Below are 17,727 nucleotides of genomic sequence, written 5' to 3' on the forward strand. Positions count from 1 at the left end.
AAATCATTATTTCTAACCTTGTCAATGTCTTGACTCTATTTTCTATTCATTTCACAACATATGGTGGTGAATAAGTGTGACTTTTCATGGAAAACACGAAATTGTTTGGGTGATCCCAAACTTTTGAACGGTAGTGTATGTCCCACATTGTGTTCCCAAGCCACTTTAATCCTGTCCAGAGGTGGACATGTCAACATGGAGATGTTTCTATATAATGCTGACAATGCACCCCTAGATAGCAGGTTAAAGGAAAGAAACGTGACAGCCGGGTTAGTGTCAGGTTCTGCAAGGTAAGATGGAGCACACATAATGTTTGACCTGTAAATATTGAAAGAAATGTGTTTTGGGTAAGTTGTATTTCTCAGACAGTTGACTGAAAAAGATAAAGCAGCCATCTTTGAACATGTCTTTAAACCATCTGATGCCTTTCCTGTGCCAATCCTGAAAAGTTGAGTCGTGTCGAGATGGAAAGAAAAGATGATCAGAAGCAATAGGGCTCAGGAGAGAAAAGTCTCTGTAGCCAAATGACTTCCTGATCTGGGCCCACACTTTAAGGGTATGACACACAACCGGGTTGTCTACTGATTTTGTTAGGGAGTAGTTGAGTGGTGAGCCAAGGAGTGCTGGAAGCGAAATATCCGGGCATGATCCCAACTCCAGAAATGTCCAGTCTGGGCTGTTGGGCTGAAGATAAAAGTGGGTCTAGAAAGCAAGACAACGAATGTTAGCAGCCCAGCAATAGTGATGAAAATGAGGGAGCCCCATGCCCCCGTCCCTTTTGAACCTCTGAAGTAAGATCCTGCTTATTCTTGGCTTTTTATTTTGCCATATATATGAGGAAATAACCGAATCTAGTCAAACAAAAAATGATTTTGGGATGAACACTGGTCGACACTGAAATAAATATGTAAATTTTGGTAGTGTATTCATTTTTATAGAGTTTATTCATCCAGCAAGGGACAGTGTAAGAGGGGACCACTGCAGTAATGATATTTTAACCTGATTTAGTAGAGTCATGGAATTTTCTTTAAAAAGACTTTTGAATTTTTGTATGACTACTACTCCCAGGTAAGTGAACTGTCTCTCTTCCATTTGAAATGGTAAGTCATAGTCCAGGCCAAGTGCTTCTCTGTTAATTGGGAACAGTTCACTTTTTTGCATGTTTATCTTGTAACCCGATGATGATCAGACTGTTTCAGCAGAGAGAGTGCTGCTGGCAGAGAGGTTGTTGGGTCTGAAATATATAGCAAAGATGGTCTCTTTGACGGTCTCTTTGGCACGGTGGCACAGTGGTTATTGTGGTCGCCTCACAGCAAGAAGGTTCTGGGTTCGAGCCCCGGGGTAGTCCAACCTCGGGGATCATCCCAGGTCGTCCTCTGTGTGGAGTTCCCATGTTCTCCCCGTGTCTGCGTGGGTTTCCTCCGGGTGGTCCGGTTTCCTCCCACAGTCCAAAGACATGTAGGTTAGATGAACCGGCCATACTAAATTGTCCCTAGGTGTGAATGTGTCGGCCCTGTGATGGTCTAGCGGCCTGTCCAGGGTATCTCTCGGCCTGCCGCCCAATGACTGCTGGGATAGGCTCCAGCATCCCCACGACCCTGAGAGCAGGATAAGCGGTTCGGATAATGGATGGATGGATGGATGGTCTCTTTGATTCCCCATTCAAACCAGTGTTCCTCCCTTTCAAGGATGCGCACATCCTCATCCTTGAAAGAGTGGTCACTGTGGCGTCCTGGCCTGACGTGTTAGCTCTTCTGTGTTGTGCCATCCTCTTGGCCAGCATCTGTTTGGTTTCGCCAATGTACAAGTCAAGACAATCCTCCTGGCACTTAACAGTGTACACTATATTACTCTGTTTGTGCCGAGGCACCCAATCCTTGGAGTGGACCAACTTCTGGGGCAGCGTGTTTTGGGGTTTGAAAGCAACTGAGACGCGGTGTTTGGAAAATACGTGTCTCAACTGTTCCGACACTCCCGCCACATATGGACTTACCACTGGTTTACCCTTAGAAATGATCCACCTTTCTGTGATTTCCTTACCTGAAGCATGCATAAAGACATATTAATGGAGTTGTTAACAACTACCGTGTTGTCCCTCTTCTCTCTCTGCAGTCCTACCAGGACCTGGTTCAAAGATTGGAGCCGGTCATCATGGAGCTGGAGAGACAGGGCAATGTGCTCGTCATCTGTCATCAGGCCGTCATGCGCTGTCTACTTGCCTATTTCTTGGACAAGAGTGCAGGTTAAACTCACTAACTAAAACACAGTCATTCCCTGAGGGACACATACTGTGCAAATTGTGACTGAAATGCAGTCTTATCTCGGTGTACGAATAGTTTGTACTTGTGCTCATTTTATGTGTAAAATGCGTATAACTAAACTCAAGTGTACGCAGATGCGTAAGTAGACACAAATAGGCCCTGTGTAATTGCTGTTTGGTTGGAAAGGAAAAATGTTTTGAAAAATAGTGATGTCTAGACTGGGTGCTGTTCCTGACGTTTGCCAAGTTGGGAAAGAGATTGACCTCGGCTACGGTGTCATTTTAAAGGCTAAACACAGTCTGAAGTCTGCACACCTAATAAATTGACCCACCTCTGGCTACAACTGTATTCTGTGTGACCTTTGCAGAGCTGGGACTGTCTCAACACATCACACACCCAATAATACTGAGTAATTATAGTGTAGTTTTTTACTTCTGCTGCATGCACTGAGTCATCTTGGGGATGACGCATCACTAACATGAATGAAGGTTTTTTTTGTTTTGTTTTTGTACTCTAGCAAAAATACAGGAAGCCTCACACATTTTCTTAATTTCTGTTGGCACAGATGACCTACCCTACTTGAAGTGCCCCCTGCACTGTGTCCTAAAGCTTACCCCTGTGGCCTATGGTAAGATGTTACACAAAATAACACAAACACACAACACAAAATACACATAATACACAAAATACACTCTTTATATATCCCCCTTTATCTGTCTGTGAATGTTCTCATTCATCCAGGTCATAGTTATCCAAAGCAATTGAATCAAGTGCAACTGGACTTGGTTATATATCTGTGAAGACGTTTCGCCTCTCATCCAAGAGGCTTCATCAGTTCGTGCCTTTCTGACTAGACCAAGTTAGTCTGACTGGCTGGTGATGAAACTCAGATATTTCGCCTCTTTGGAGTCGTTATCAGAGCTAGTGATGTCAATGGCTCTTTTGTGTTCTGATGTTTAGCAACGACAGTTGTTGGAGGTGTTAGTTTCGACTTCTGGTCATGAGAGTCGTTGGAGCTGTTAGTGACCGACTGTTGTTCTTGGAGGCTAAGCTTTTGAGTCTCCTGGGTAGAGATGAAAGGACGGCATTGTAAGTGGGAGATGGGTGATGTCGTAGACCTCCTCCTCTGTAAACGGGTCAAGATGTTGGTTATATGTTTGGCAATGTTGTACGTGACCGAATTTATGCTGCTGCTGATGGGCCTGAGGGGGGCTCCATCTTAATGGATCTTAGGGAGTCCATATATGCATGGAATGTTATCTTGTGGGTAGAGATGGTGGTATTGTATCCAATCAATGGTTCCTCCTTTCTGTAGTTTCTGTAGGTACTCTATTATTCTCCTCTTGTAACCACTAGTTGGATCACGTCTCAGAGGTTCATAGGTGTCGGTGTCGCTTAGTAATGACGTGATCTTGGCGTGGTAGTCTGTTGTGTTGAGGATAACCGTGCATCTCCCCTTATCTGCTGGAAGGATAGTGATGTTTTCATCCTTGCTCAGGGCTGTCACGGCTCTCCTTTCCTCCATGGATAGGTTGGAAGGAGGGGGTTTCGCATTGGACAGAGCTGCTGACACCTTTAACCTAAGCTGTTCCGCTTCGGTTTCCGTTAGTTTTTTTTTCCTTATAGCTGATTCTGTGGATGTGATGAGGTCAACTATAGGTAGTTGTTTGGGTGTCATGGCAAAGTTCAGTCCTTTGGCTAAGACCTCCTTCTCTGATTGGGTAAGTACCTTGTCCGACAGATTTTTGATCCATCTGTTCTGCATTTCGTTTCGTGTGGGATGTTGTCTTTTGTCTCCAGGTAAGTATATCTGCTTGGCTAGTGTTGTTGTTTCATCGCTGTAAGTTTTGAAACTTCCTTGTCTGCCTTTCTTTGGTTTTGTGATAACGACTCCAAAGAGGCTAAATATCTGAGTTTCATCACCAGCCAGTCAGACTAACTTGGTCTAGTCAGAAAGGCACGAACTGATGAAGCCTCTTGGATGAGAGGCGAAACGTCTTCACAGATATATAACCAAGTCCAGTTGCACTTGATTCAAGTCCTTTGGATCCCCCTTTATCCAACCTAAATCGAAACTTTTAACTTTATTTCCCCTGTCTCTGTCTGCCAGGCTGTAAAGTGGACATGTTTGATTTGAAGGTTGAGGCTGTCAACACACACAGGGACAGGCCATTAGTAAGTCTGTGTCTGTATCGTTTTGTTGTGTCTGTTGATGCCATCTGTCATGTTATTTTTGCAATCACAGTTGTGTTCTGCCGTCATACCTCCTCCCTTGTCAATCCTGTCCAATAGAGTTTTGGTCTGTTCATTTATATATGGATTACAAATCAGTCTGTGAAGTGCATCTTCAATGAATACAGCCATTGTCTCTTACCGCCTTCCCCAAAGGGTCAGTTTAACCTTCACTGGCATGGTGGCCCAGTGGTTAGCACTGTTGCCTCACAGCAAGAAGGTCCTGGATTCAAACCCCAGGCTGTCCCAGGTCCTTTCTGTGTGGAGTTTGCATGTTCTCCCCGTGTCTGCGTGGGTTTCCTCCGGGTGCTTCGGTTTCCTGCCACCATCAAAAAGACATGCATGTTAGGGTTAATACTCCTGCCTGTGCCCCTGAGCAAGGCAATGGAAAGAAGAACTGGAGTTGGTCCCCAGGTGCAGCAGCCGCCCACTGCTGCTATACAATAGGATGGGTTAAATGCAGAGAACACATTTCATTGTAACCTGTACAATGACAAAATAAAGTGGCTTTCTTTCTTGACCCCTCAACAGCTGAGGCTGTTGCTGACCAACAGTACTGATCAGATCAGATTTAATCCAACTCCTAAAAATGGGACGTTTTCCCCTCCCGTTCATATTTGTCGAAGCTTAAAAGCCAAGAATCCTTTCTCAAATTCCACTACTATTGGCCAGCAACTGTGAAATTAAACATCATTCCTCCGTCATTCTGCAGACAACGTTTTGTGGGATTCAGAGTTGGCTGCTTTGCACTTTGCACAGCAAAATCTCAAGAATAGAATTGAACAACTCATATCCTGGACCAGCCATCTGTGTAAACTTTGTATTGCTTTATGAAATGTAATCATGAATATTTCACTGTCAAAAATGAGTAAATAAAGTGACTAAAGTACTAGTAGAGATAATATGTCATGTGAGTACTGTATTATTGAGAAGAGGATTTATCATAACCGCAATCTCTGAAAAGCTCTATTTTTAAAGCGCTTTACAACCAAAACAAGAACAAAACATAAACATTGTCACAAAAGTAAAGGCCAGCAGGGCTGTAAATATAAACACTGGTTAGTGTGTGTGTGTGTGTGCGTGCGTGCGTGTGCGTGCGCATGCACGCGCGCGTGTGTGCACGTTCATGTGGTCATGGACAACACCGCCTCTAGAGTGCAATATACCAGCAGGCGCAGCGTACAATACTCAAAAACCACTTTAACAACAATAACAGTACAACAGAGGAAAGGGATCTGTTGCATAAAAGCACAAATCTGAACCTTGGCTCAGGTTATTTATAGACGCCAGCCCAAATTCTTTGGGAGGCTAGTTGGGAGTAGTTACGGGTGAAGGCCTGGCCATCTTAAGTCTTTAACTTAGATTTAAATGTCAGGTTGCGAGGCTGTTGTTCAGTCATCCAAATGTCTGCCCTGACTCATAGGGACCTATGTTCTCGTATGCTAGCGGAGGCTAATGGTACATGTTTCTTCTATTCGGAGATTTCCTATCTATTCTGCTCCCGATCTGTTCTGCAGACGGAAAAGTTTCTTGATTTCCATGTCGTGTTGTCATTGTGTCCCAGACAGTGTGGGTGTGAACATATAATCGCCATCATTGAGAGCACTTGATGTGCAGCCCCTCTTTTTAAATGGGGCAAGGACATCTTGTCTGGTTGACACTCGACATAACAACGCCTTTTATGTCTGTTTGTCCCAGCAGTTGTTTTTCTGTCTTTCTATCTATCCGCACACCCACACGCTCGCTCTCTCTCTCGCTCTCGCTCTCCCGATTTCAGTTCAGTTGAAAGGACTTTGGCATGAAAGTTTTAAAAGCGATGTTGCCAAAGCATCAAAGTGCAATTTGAACAGAACACAATAACACTAATAATGAAGATTAACACAACATTATACTAATTGATAAAGAAACAACAAAACAGCAATAACCATAAAGAAAGAGAAGTAGAGCATGAGTTGTGAGGAGACACGTACAGCTGTCATGTGTGGTGCTGGTTGTCTCTCAGGCTGTGACATGCCCTGACATATCTTGCTGCATCTATGGAGCTGACACTATTTTCCCCATGTAGATGTTGCATTTTAGTCTGGTCAGAGAATATATCAAAATCTTGGAATTTGCATTTAGTTTTTGTAAAGAACTTTGTTCTTAGGTCTTCATATGTGCTACATTGCAGCAGGAAGTGTTGCTCTGTCTCCACCTCTCTCTGTGGACAGAGCTGACGCAGCCTGTCTTCTCTAGGCAGCCAGGTCTGCCTGTGCCAGCCAGTCTCTATGGCCAAGCTGTGATCACTGAGTCTGTACAGAGATTCTCGCTCTCATGTTCACTGGGCACACTGTTACTTGGTGTACGATTTAATCAATCAGACAAACTGAACCTGACTCTGTCTCTTCTTCCCTGATCAGAATAAAGTCAAACAAGATGGCTTGCCTACAACCTTCCACCGACGGAACAGCTTCACCCCCCTGTCCAGTCAAGACCAGGTGAAACGCCCTCGTCTTTACAGCGTGGATAACCCTCCACAGACCCGCTGGCCCTTAACCCCGTTGCTACCCAGCATGCAATTCTTTGAGACGTCTGAGGGGCCGGAGTTGCTAGAAAGCGAGGTCGGTACACGGTTTCTGAAAGAGCACCATTAACAAAAAGTCCACAGTCAGTTTATATGGGGGAAAAAACCCCAACTAAAATTAAATGCCACGTAAGATATATAGGGCCCTGTGATAGCCTGGCAGCCTGTCCAGGGTATCTCCCTGCCTGCTGCCCAATGACTGCTGGGATAAGCTCCAGCATCCCCCGTGACCCTGAGAGCACGATAAGCGATTTGGATAATGGATGGATGTGTAAGATATATAGGTACTGTGTTAAAATAACACCTAAAAATAGATGAAGCTGATTACATCGAAATCTGTAGCAACATGTAAATTTGTTAAGACTTTAACCCCGCTGTTTTTTTGACATTTCCTTAACCTCCTTGATGATAGGGGACCCCCAACAATACAGGTGTATAGACAGTCATAATGATTTTGAAGCCAATCCATTTTTTGCCCTCAAATATTTTTTTTCCGGCTTGATTTGACATAAGTATTACCCGATAGACAGAATACAGCTCAAGTCTTAACCCTCCCCTTTGCCACAAATGATTTTTACACAAGTTTGGAGAAATAAGCAAATGACCTTAAAGCATTGGGTTTAAAAGTGTGAGGCCAGTCTCCCCTGGTGAGCGCTACAGAGTTTCAAGGGAGGCGTGGGGGTAAAAAAAGCGGGGAAATGCAGGAAAAGTGCAAAGTATGGCGATGTATATTTATTGACGATAATATTTATATATTTAAATGTATGTACATTTATTTTGGGTGTCTAGAAAAGTGCTATATAAATGTAATTATTATTATTATGTTAAATTTGGGATTTTCTTGGACACAGACTCACTGCTCCCATTAAGGTAGAGAAGGCTATGTAGGCTATCCATGGTAGGGTTAAATAGAGTGAACAATGCCAGTGGTGTAGTGGAGGGTATACAGCGTAGACCCACCTCTTTCTCTGTCAGTTTACAGTATAATCAACTGTCAGCCACAAAAAAAAAGCCATTGATATATACTACATGTAGGAGAGTATACCCACTTTCTCCTTAGTGATCTACCCGTCTAGGTCGCAGTAGGCCTACCGCCTCAACAGCCACTACACCACTGAACAATGTGTATTTTACCCAGAGCACGTTTTAAACTTTACTTAACAGGTCGGCATTGCACACCAATGGGTGGTGCACATTTTTACGTTCTCCGTTCTGGTTTGTGAAAAAGTGATGGATATGTGTCCAATTTTCTTTTTTCCCCACAAACAGGCATTGATTGACCTATATACTAATTCATAGATTTTTATTAAAATGTGGGAGATTGTATTAGGACTGAGTGTTCAAAATGTTCAAACCTTTATGGTTGCAATCCTTTATTTTAAAACCAAGTGATAACTATTATTACTATTATAATGCCTTTTATCTTTATCTGGAGGGAGGCTCACTGTCTTACACTATGAAAACCATTATCCAAACCATTTATCCTTACTCAGGGTCACGGGACACTTTGGAAACCCCTGCCCTAAAGCATTATTATTACACATATGGAAATATTTCATGTAACATATGGTATCAGTACTATACATAACCAAAATATACATCGTTCATAGGCCAAAAAACACAAAGAAATGTATATATTACGCAGGACAGTCAAATCAGTTGTGATATGATGTGACTATATTCGGGGTCAGTTTGACCCTAGATTAGAAATTGAATAAAAGATAGAGCTGTCCACGAATTTGTACAAAGAGCAATCTGTATATAAAGTCACAATATACTACGTGTACACATCCATAAACCAGCAGGACCAACAGACACGGGTCCGTTCCCTTTGTTTGAATCTCCCATCTCCAGTCTGTCATCATTAAGTTCAACAGGGCCTAACCCAGCATCTCCAAGAGGATTCTCTTCAGATTCAGTTTGCCATTTTTTCTTTGTTGGTTTCACTCCAAACGACCAAAGCATTGTAAGCTCTACCATCAGTCATATTGTGGGGGTGGGGTTACTAAGGACCAGTGGGCAGCCTTTTGTCAGCATCTGTATGTTGCAGTGACTTTATCCAATTTGTCTACTCCTATAGTGTAAGACTATATAAGGTTTTCTGTCTTATCTGTCAGTCTCAACTGCATCTTGGTGCCTTGCACCTGTAAGCAGAACATTTTTATGTTTCAAGGAACTTTTTGGGAAGCTCTGTCTTGTTCTTTCGATTGCTTTGAGCTTCCTTTATCTGTAGTTCCTTCACTAGGATGTAGGATGTAAAAAAATTATCACATAGGCCCGCCTAATCAGAAGGCTTCCCTTTTGCCCCCCCCCAATTGTACCTGGTCAATTACCCCACTCTTCTGAGCTGTTCCGGCCGCTGCTCCACCCCCTCTGATGGTCCGGGGAGGGCTGCAGACTACCACGTCTCTTCCGATACATGTGGAGTCACCAGCTGCTTCTTTTCACCTGACAGTGGAGTTTCATGTGGGAGGATCACGCTATTCCCCCCCAGTTCCCCCTCCCCCCTGAACAGGTGCCCCGACTGAGCAGAGGAGGCACTAGTGCAGCGACCAGGACACACACCCACATCCGGCTTCCCACCCGCAGACACGGCCAATTGTGCATGTAGTGTGTATGTAGGGACGCCTGACCAAGCCAGAGGTAACATGGGGATTCGAACCAGCGAGCCCCATGTTGGTAGGCGATGGAACAGACCGCCAAGCCACCGGGACACCCCTAGAAGGCTTCCCTTTTTGCTGGATCATCCAGTGAATAGCAATCAATGAATACCATTTCAATTATACACGACTAATAAAAATAAATGTTTTCTTGCTTCTTGATAAGTCAGGTTTTTTGAGTGGCAGTGCATTTCACAAATGCCAGATTGTGAGCAGCCCTTCCACTTTCACTGTGTACAGCCCACGCCATTGCAGAGGAACAGAAGTACAACTGTAGCTTAAAAAAAACAAAAAACAAAATCATGGCGAAACAAAGCCGCTTGCTTAAGCTTTGTAAAAAGATGAGGAGCAGGGGGAAGAGGCACCTACCCCTGTGTATGTTTTTCAAGTGCTGAGTAATATACATGGTTGCTAATTCAGCTCTTTCACACAGAAAAGCAAATTTAAATATTTTAGGGGCGCCCCGGTGGCTCAGCACATACCACATAAGGCTGAGTCCTTACCGCAGTGCCCTGGGTTCTAATCCGGCCTGGGCCCTTGGCTGAATGTCATCCCCCGTCTCTCTCTCCTCTACTCCCTGCCTTTCCTGTCTTTGTATGGCTGTCCCTCGGCATTCAGCATTTTTCGATGTCACGAACAAGCTGCATAGTTTCATGACATGGTCACATAGACATGCTAGACTTATGGAAATCCAACAACAGCTGCGACCAGGGTAACGATCTTTGGAACCAGAGAGATGCTGTGATGTCTGGTGGACCTCGTAGTCCAGTGCAGTAAGTCTTGACACGTTTTGGTCCAATTTTGGAGAGCCTTGCTGAATTCTCTGAAAGCTCCGGCCACACAAAACTTGAAGCCGATTTTCTACTTCAGCAAATGCAAAGGAAAAAAATTGTGTTTCTACTTGTCATGTTCAAGTTGTTTGAAATGAGCGACTACGCCGCTTGGGGCTTGCAATCTTCCGCCGTATCAGTTACAGATTGCATTGATCTAATTGAGTGTATTAAGGAGAGCTACAATACATTCAGGAATACAGAAAGTGACTTTGATAAAGTAATGACGCTGACATGATCTGGTGAAGAAACATGACATTCTTTTTTTCTTTTTTCTCCCCAATTGTATCCGGCCAATTACCCCACTCCTGGGGTCCTGGTCGCTGCTCCACCCCCTCTGCCGATCCGGAGAGGGCTGCAGACTACCACATGCCTCTTCCGATACATGTGGAGTTGCCAGCCGCTTCTTTTCACCTGACAGTGAGGAGTTTCACTAGGGGGACGTAGCACATGGGAGGATTATGCTATCCCCCCCCCCCCAGTTCCCCCTCCCTCCTGAACAGGCACCCCGACCGACCAGAGGAGGCACTAGTGCAGTGACCAGAACACATACCCACATCCAGCTTCCCACCCGCAGACACAGCCAATTGTGTCTGTAGGGATGCCTGACCAAGCCAGAGGTAACACGGGGATTCGAACCATGATTACCGTGTTGGTAGGCAAGGGAATAGACTGCCACGCTACCCAGACGCCCCCAGAAACATTACATTCTGAGCTGGGACGTCACTGGGTCTCAAAAGAGGAAGTTGCCAGCTAAGTTGGGCACAGGTTGAAGCTACTGGGGGCACAGCATCACGTGTAAAGGACAACTCGGGCCTAAAAAATATATGGAATGATATACTAGACAGGCAAATACGGAACTTAACACTCGTTTTAAGACGGACACGTACAGGTTTATGACTCTGCTGCTTGCTTGCCTCGGTCAAACACCTTTGGTGACAAGACATTAATACAGTCCGCCAGCATACACTTTTCCATCGCTGTGGAAGATGCAGAACATGAAGTGTTTGTACAGCAGCTGAAGAAGAGGTCACAGCGGACAGGGCCTTTCCATCACTTGATGAAGAGCTTGACGCATGCCCCAATGACATGTTTCCCAAAATGAGTTGTCTCCTACAGGACCTTGTCACCCTTCCCATAACAAGCTGCACTGTTGAAAGACTCTTTTCACCCTTAAGTCGGATAAAACTGGCATCAGGGCATCAGTGAGGACACACAGACTGAGCTCTTTGTCCCTGCTCCTCTTTGAAAGAGAACGGACTGACTCGTTGGACTATAATGAAATAATTTCAGTGGTCAACACCAAGCCCCGTCATCTCCTGCTGTAATCATCAAAATTAAGCTAATTTACAATTTCAGACTGTAGTAGCCTATTGCCTATTTCAATATTATTGTTTATTGGGTATAGTTTTTGTTGGACATACAGTTAGATTTTGTGTGTGTGTGTGTGTGTGTGTGTGTGGCGGGGGGGGGGTTATGTGGCCCCCATGCCAGGCTGTGTTCAAGTGTCATCTTTAACGTTACTGACCATGTTGGTGCCGATGTACCCCTTTCCATAGATGATGATTATTGATGCCGTTTTATCTGTCAGCTCTGTGTGTGTGCGTGTGTACGTATGTGTGTGTGTGACCGCCATGCCAGGCTATGACATGCTGTTAATGGTCATCTTGGCCTGTAACATTACCTCTGATGATGTATAAGCCTTGTATAATTAAACTGTGTTGCATTCAGGCAAGTATAGTTGTAATGGTCTATTTCGGTTAACACATGCATTTCAGAACCTATTAAGTATGATTGGTCTTGGACAGGCTAGGCCCACCTGATTTTCTGTCTGCCCACCCACACTGTGATTTTTGCCTATGCCACAGATGACCACCAAGTCTGTCAATTCAAATTCAGAATGGCCTTACTGGCATGACGTAACACTGTACATATTGCCAAGTCACTTGTCCCTCTGTCATTAAAGTGTATGACATACCAACCAGTGTTCGCAATTTAGAGGTTTGCTTTCACTTCACCTTTACCCCCCTACACTCCTGCCGCCAAAATCAGCAACCCAATAAGGCATGCAGGTGGATCCACATCGTTCCAGTTTCCATACACCCGCCTCCCGCCTGGTTTTTTCATATTCAGAATCAAGTTTTCTATAGCAGATGAGATGTATAGCTCAAAAACAGATTTTTATGTCAGTGACATGACTGACAGTTTATCCGGTGGGACCTGGAACCATAATTTTTCAGGTTTGGAAAGAGACAGTGACAGCTTTCCATCTTCGGAAACAAGGGTGTCCATTTTCGGTGTGTGAGCAACAACAACAACAGCTTCTATCTGAGGTTTGAAGACATCAGAATTGGCTGACTAATAGAGAATCGCTCTTATCATCACAATCTTGGCCCTCCACAACATTATCTTCATTCTCAGAAACATCTTCTAGTGCACCATCAGATTGGCACATTGCCAAAACAATTGTGGAGTGAAATTCTGCCTAAGTGTCATATTTCAAAACCAAAACAACACAGGAGCAGAGAAAAACAAATGATTCAGAGCGTATGTCTAGTCTTGTATGCGAGTTCCTTGCCCTACATTCTGCAAACAAGGTTTCCCGTATAAGAGCAAAAGGCACCCCACACAAACACAGCTGAAACCTCAAGAGACAACCACCAACGTTCCAGATGTTAGCAAAGCTCCACACATTTCCCCGGGTACAGCTACATTACTGTAAGCGCTCAAACCGCCCCCTCCAGCCACAAAATATAGGGCCAGGGGCACGCACAGGCACATTTTGATGATTTCTGTTACATCTGGGCTGCGTGTGTGTGTGTGGGGGGGGTGCGTGTGTGCATGCCGCTGTATGTATACTTAATATGCAATCTTATCCAAAGAATTGCAGTCCATGAAAAGGGCCAAAACCTCCTCATGACCATCACAGCATCCGATCAGGGAGAGAGAGAGAGATGTGCGTGTGCATGTATGTTTATCCATCTGGGGTCCCCAGACAGAACAAGAATGGGAACTAATACAGTGGGACTTGTTCCTTCACACAGATTATTTTGCAGTGTAAGGTCCAAACACAAAAAGCCAGTGACCACCTGTTTTCAGTCTAGGTAGTATATGGAAATGGACGCAAGGCTCAGACATTTTCTACGGCTTGCCCTTTTCCCCATGCTGAAATTATGTCACTGACATCCAGTGAATTAAATGTAGTGTAATGTCATCTAATGGAAAATAACTGAACTGTTTACATCTTTTACTTTTCAGCAGCTCCAAAGACCTCAGAATTAGCTCAGATGCATTCAGTGCCAGTAAAGGCAACGTTTTTTTCACCTTATTTTTTTCACTGACCTTTGGTGTTTATAATAGTGTTAATAATACACCCCCCCCCGTCTCCCTCTCTCTCTCTCCATCTCCCCCTCTCTCTACCCCTCTATCTCCCTTTCTCTCTCCCCCTCTCCCCCCCTGTGTCCCCTACAGGACTCTGTAAACGGTTTCACTGCAGCCGAGGCAGATGACTGTGCGTAGCTAAGGCGTAAAATGGCAACACTCCCGTCACACATCCCCTCCCTTTACCTGTCACATGGGAGCTCGTTCCCGTCTGTTTCCAGATCCTCGTCAGTCATTTGATTTATCCATCAAGCGATCGCCGCCCTTTTCAGAGTCGTCTATCCCCACTGCCCCAGAGCAGTTTTGTGAAACCCACAAATCCCTCTTTCTTTAGCTTGTCTCTCAGTGGATTAAACGCCACACCCTCTCTTCTGGGTGTTTTTATTTTTATTTAAATGTGGTCATTGCAGGGTCCAGTGTGTGTTCTCGTTAGTTTTTACTGTTTATTAGATAGAATCTGTGTCTGGGCATGTGCCTGCGTGAGCCTCATGCGTTTGCACAACAGTCTCTAATGAATCCCTAATACACTCCAAACACTGATCCGGCTTTTTGAGTAGGTTATTTTAATAATGTGGAGTCATAAATGGAGTCCAAAGTTTCTTAAATACAGATATTAACCGTGACAAGAGGGTACTAAAAACTGGTTAGCAGCACAAAGCATACGCCTTACTATTTCTAGACTGAAGATTGTAATGATGATTGGACATTGTATACCTCATATTGAAATTGATTGGCTTTAAGCTTAACATCGGGGGTCGGCTCTCTTGAAAGAGAACCTGCACAGCCTTTGTAGCGGGGTCCTGTACAACAAATTTGCTTATGTAAGGTTGACCCTCTCAACTTTGCCGACACTTGTCCATGATTTATTCGATGGACCAATGAGATGTATCGATGATTTTAATCTGAATCTGTCATTCAAGTGCATTGATTGTAAATTAATTACCAATGGATTATATACTGTTGGCTGTAAAAAGCTGTGAAAAATCAATGAATTATGCTTAAACTCTATAAAAGATGTAGCAGCTGTTTCTGTTTGCCTTTGTGACCATTTTCCCCTCATTTGCCTTCCTTTCATTATGAGCTATCTATATTCCCCATCATTCTACTATGTAATTGAAATCAATGGTGATATTTGAGCTGCACAAAAGCAATATAAGCAAATGTCTTAAATGAAATCCAGTTATTTTACAGATTGAAGTCATTTTGTTGGATATTTTTGTCCTCTGTTGGTGTTCTCTATTACTCTTTAGTCTCTTAAAAAATCTAGTTATTCGTACCTTTAATGTAGCACAGCTTGTAAATGACCTTGGTGGTATCTGTCTGTTTGTGTATCTGAAGGGTTTTTTTTTCCTCCATTAATTTTAACATAAATTATTGTGAATTTCAGATGTGCCTTTACTTCAAATGACGTGTAGCTGTAACGAGAGAAGCCACAACACTGGATGTACAGCATGTAAAAGTTTTGTCCGTATGACCTCAAATCAATGATTGAAAATTAGCTCGGATGTGTAAACTTTTAATATTATACGCAAGGTACATGGTTCAGTAACTTTTGTGGTGTTTTTAATGGCTGTCCTTAAATGGGTAATTCGTGTCTTTAAACCTGTGTCCTATTTTACATTGTTCAAGGTCTAAATGACTAACGACCGAAACTGGCGGCACAGTTGCATAATGCATATGAAACAGTTTCGTATGCATATTTGTTTCGGTCATTATGCAACTGTATTGTTTATAAAGGTGGGGCTACCTGCAGTCAGTTGAGACTGACACAGTCACTTAGATGAGTGATGAAACGCTTCAGAATAAACGTGTCCAGATGAACTAAAGCTGGTTCATCCTCCTCTGCCTGTTGTCTGTGTCTCTCTCTCTCAATCGATCTTGGTTCTGTGATGGAAGTTGTGACTATGTTTGATGATGTCTTTGTTCATTGTTGAAGTTCGTTTCTCGTTAAATAAAGATCCATCCATCCATTATCCAAACCGCTTATACTGCTCTCAGGGTCACGGGGATGCTGGAGCCTCTCGCAGCTGTCACTGGGGGGAGGTGGGGAGACACCCTGGACAGGCCGCCAGGCCCATCACAGGGCACGCACACAGCATGGAAGAGAAAACAGAACACTTATTTAATTATATGATCAGGTTCTAGATGTTCAAATGTACAAATTATATGTTTTAGTAATACTACAACCAAAGTTGAGTTATACTATGGCCGGACTCCACGAAGCAGCAATACTTGGAAACGCTGTCTTCGGGAGGGGGCGGAGTCGGCTTGTGTTCGTCACATGAACGCGTCTCTGTGTGTCGGAAGAAGCAGTGGTTCGGCCTGGATTCGCCTCGCCACTTTCGTGACAAGGTGTCCCCTTCGAGACCGCCGGCCGGAGAGACGCAGTTAGCGAACGCATGCAGTACGACAGTGGGTGTTTGAACTAAAACAGGGATCGACTGGCCACTAAATTGGGACAAAAAGAAAAAAATCAGATATAAATGTATTTAAAAAATGCTGGACAAATTCCAAACATTTTTGTCCCTATTAGTCAGTTAGCTAGCCTAAATTTGCGAATTCGTCTGGCTCCTCGGTTCATTTTCAATTTCCCAGGGCCGTTATCAATTGGCGCAGACCAAAATGCCTCTGCAGGCAATTGGATAGACCTACAACCAATCAGAGCAATGAAACGTGTGACGTAGCTATTAAGTTTAGAAATCACGTCAGGACACAGCGCTGTCGCTCGACACAACCTCTCCGTGGCATTCTTTATTTAGACTGACACAGCATCAAAGGCAGACCCGATCAAACAACCCAGAGCCCGCAGGCATCACCAATCGATCCCAGCACAATAGAACAGCACCAAATCAAATGCAGCACTGTCGATGTGTGCATACATAAAATTCCCCCCCCCCCCCCGGCAGGATTTCAAACATGAAAGGTTGACACAAAGTCCTCTAGGTGGCCAGGGCGTAAACGTGTGCGAACAGGTCGCGGGCGGCCTGAGGCTGGGCAGGCCGAGGTGGGGAGGGAGATGGCAGGGGGAGCTGAGGCCCAGAAATGTCTGGGGCCCATGTAGGAGCTGCATGAAGCCCCGGGGCGTCTCGCCATGCTGAGGGAATGGCTATGGTTGTGTCACCAGCTGTGTGTGGCGGAGCTGACACCTTCCGTAGACGACTGGAGTGCCACCGAGTGCCATCGCTGAGGAGGTAAGTGGCTGGGCCCAGCTGACGGGTGACTTGGAGAGGAGAGGACCAGTATGAAGCCATTTTATTGTCCCTGTGGGGCCTGCGGACCCTGACCCAGTCTGACACATTGATGTCTGGCACCCTGGTTCGTTTTGACTGGTCAAACCGTTGCTTCATCCGCGTCTGCTGACGAGTGACTGAGGCTCTGACCCCAGAGGGAGGTGCCTGAGGTGTGGAGGGGCGGAGCCTGTCAAGGGGCATGCACAGTTCCCGGCCTAGCATGAGAGAGGCTGGGGAGACGCCTGTGGTCGAGTGCTGTGTGGCCCGATAGTGTAGCAGAGTGTGACGGATGGCCTGCGTGAAAGAGCACCCTTGGGCCATGTGTGCTCTGAGGCCGTTCTTCAGTGACTGGTGAAAACGTTCAACGCCGCCATTGGCCTGGGGGTGGTAGTACGCAGTGCGTCGTATTCAAAACACGTGCACGGAGAGCAGCTGGGACCACTGTGCAAAACCCACGTGCCACGCAGGTGTCGTTCCAGCAGGAGAGCTCCTGTCTGACTCGGGCGAACGCAGCCAGCTCCTCTGGGACCTTGTGAGACCAGCCGTTCTGGATGTAGGTGCGGAGCTGGG

At 44.9% G+C, this 17,727-nt stretch overlaps 1 protein-coding gene across 1 annotated transcript in view; it reads left to right on the forward strand.

Moving 5' to 3' along the window:
• The window catches only part of pfkfb2a (6-phosphofructo-2-kinase/fructose-2,6-biphosphatase 2a), a 31,775-nt gene extending 16,022 nt beyond the window's left edge, over positions 1-15,753 (forward strand). Inside the window, exons 12-16 of the mRNA XM_056274693.1 lie at positions 2,113-2,242; positions 2,827-2,889; positions 4,372-4,436; positions 6,893-7,093; positions 14,018-15,753. Of these exons, the coding sequence (XP_056130668.1) occupies positions 2,113-2,242; positions 2,827-2,889; positions 4,372-4,436; positions 6,893-7,093; positions 14,018-14,065 (507 nt within the window). The 3' untranslated portion in view covers positions 14,066-15,753. The remainder of the gene's footprint in view (positions 1-2,112; positions 2,243-2,826; positions 2,890-4,371; positions 4,437-6,892; positions 7,094-14,017) is intronic.
• The last annotated feature ends 1,974 nt before the right edge of the window (positions 15,754-17,727 follow it).

Source organism: Lampris incognitus, chromosome 2 (genome assembly GCF_029633865.1).
Source record: "Lampris incognitus isolate fLamInc1 chromosome 2, fLamInc1.hap2, whole genome shotgun sequence".
Taxonomy (NCBI): Eukaryota; Metazoa; Chordata; class Actinopteri; order Lampriformes; family Lampridae; genus Lampris; species Lampris incognitus.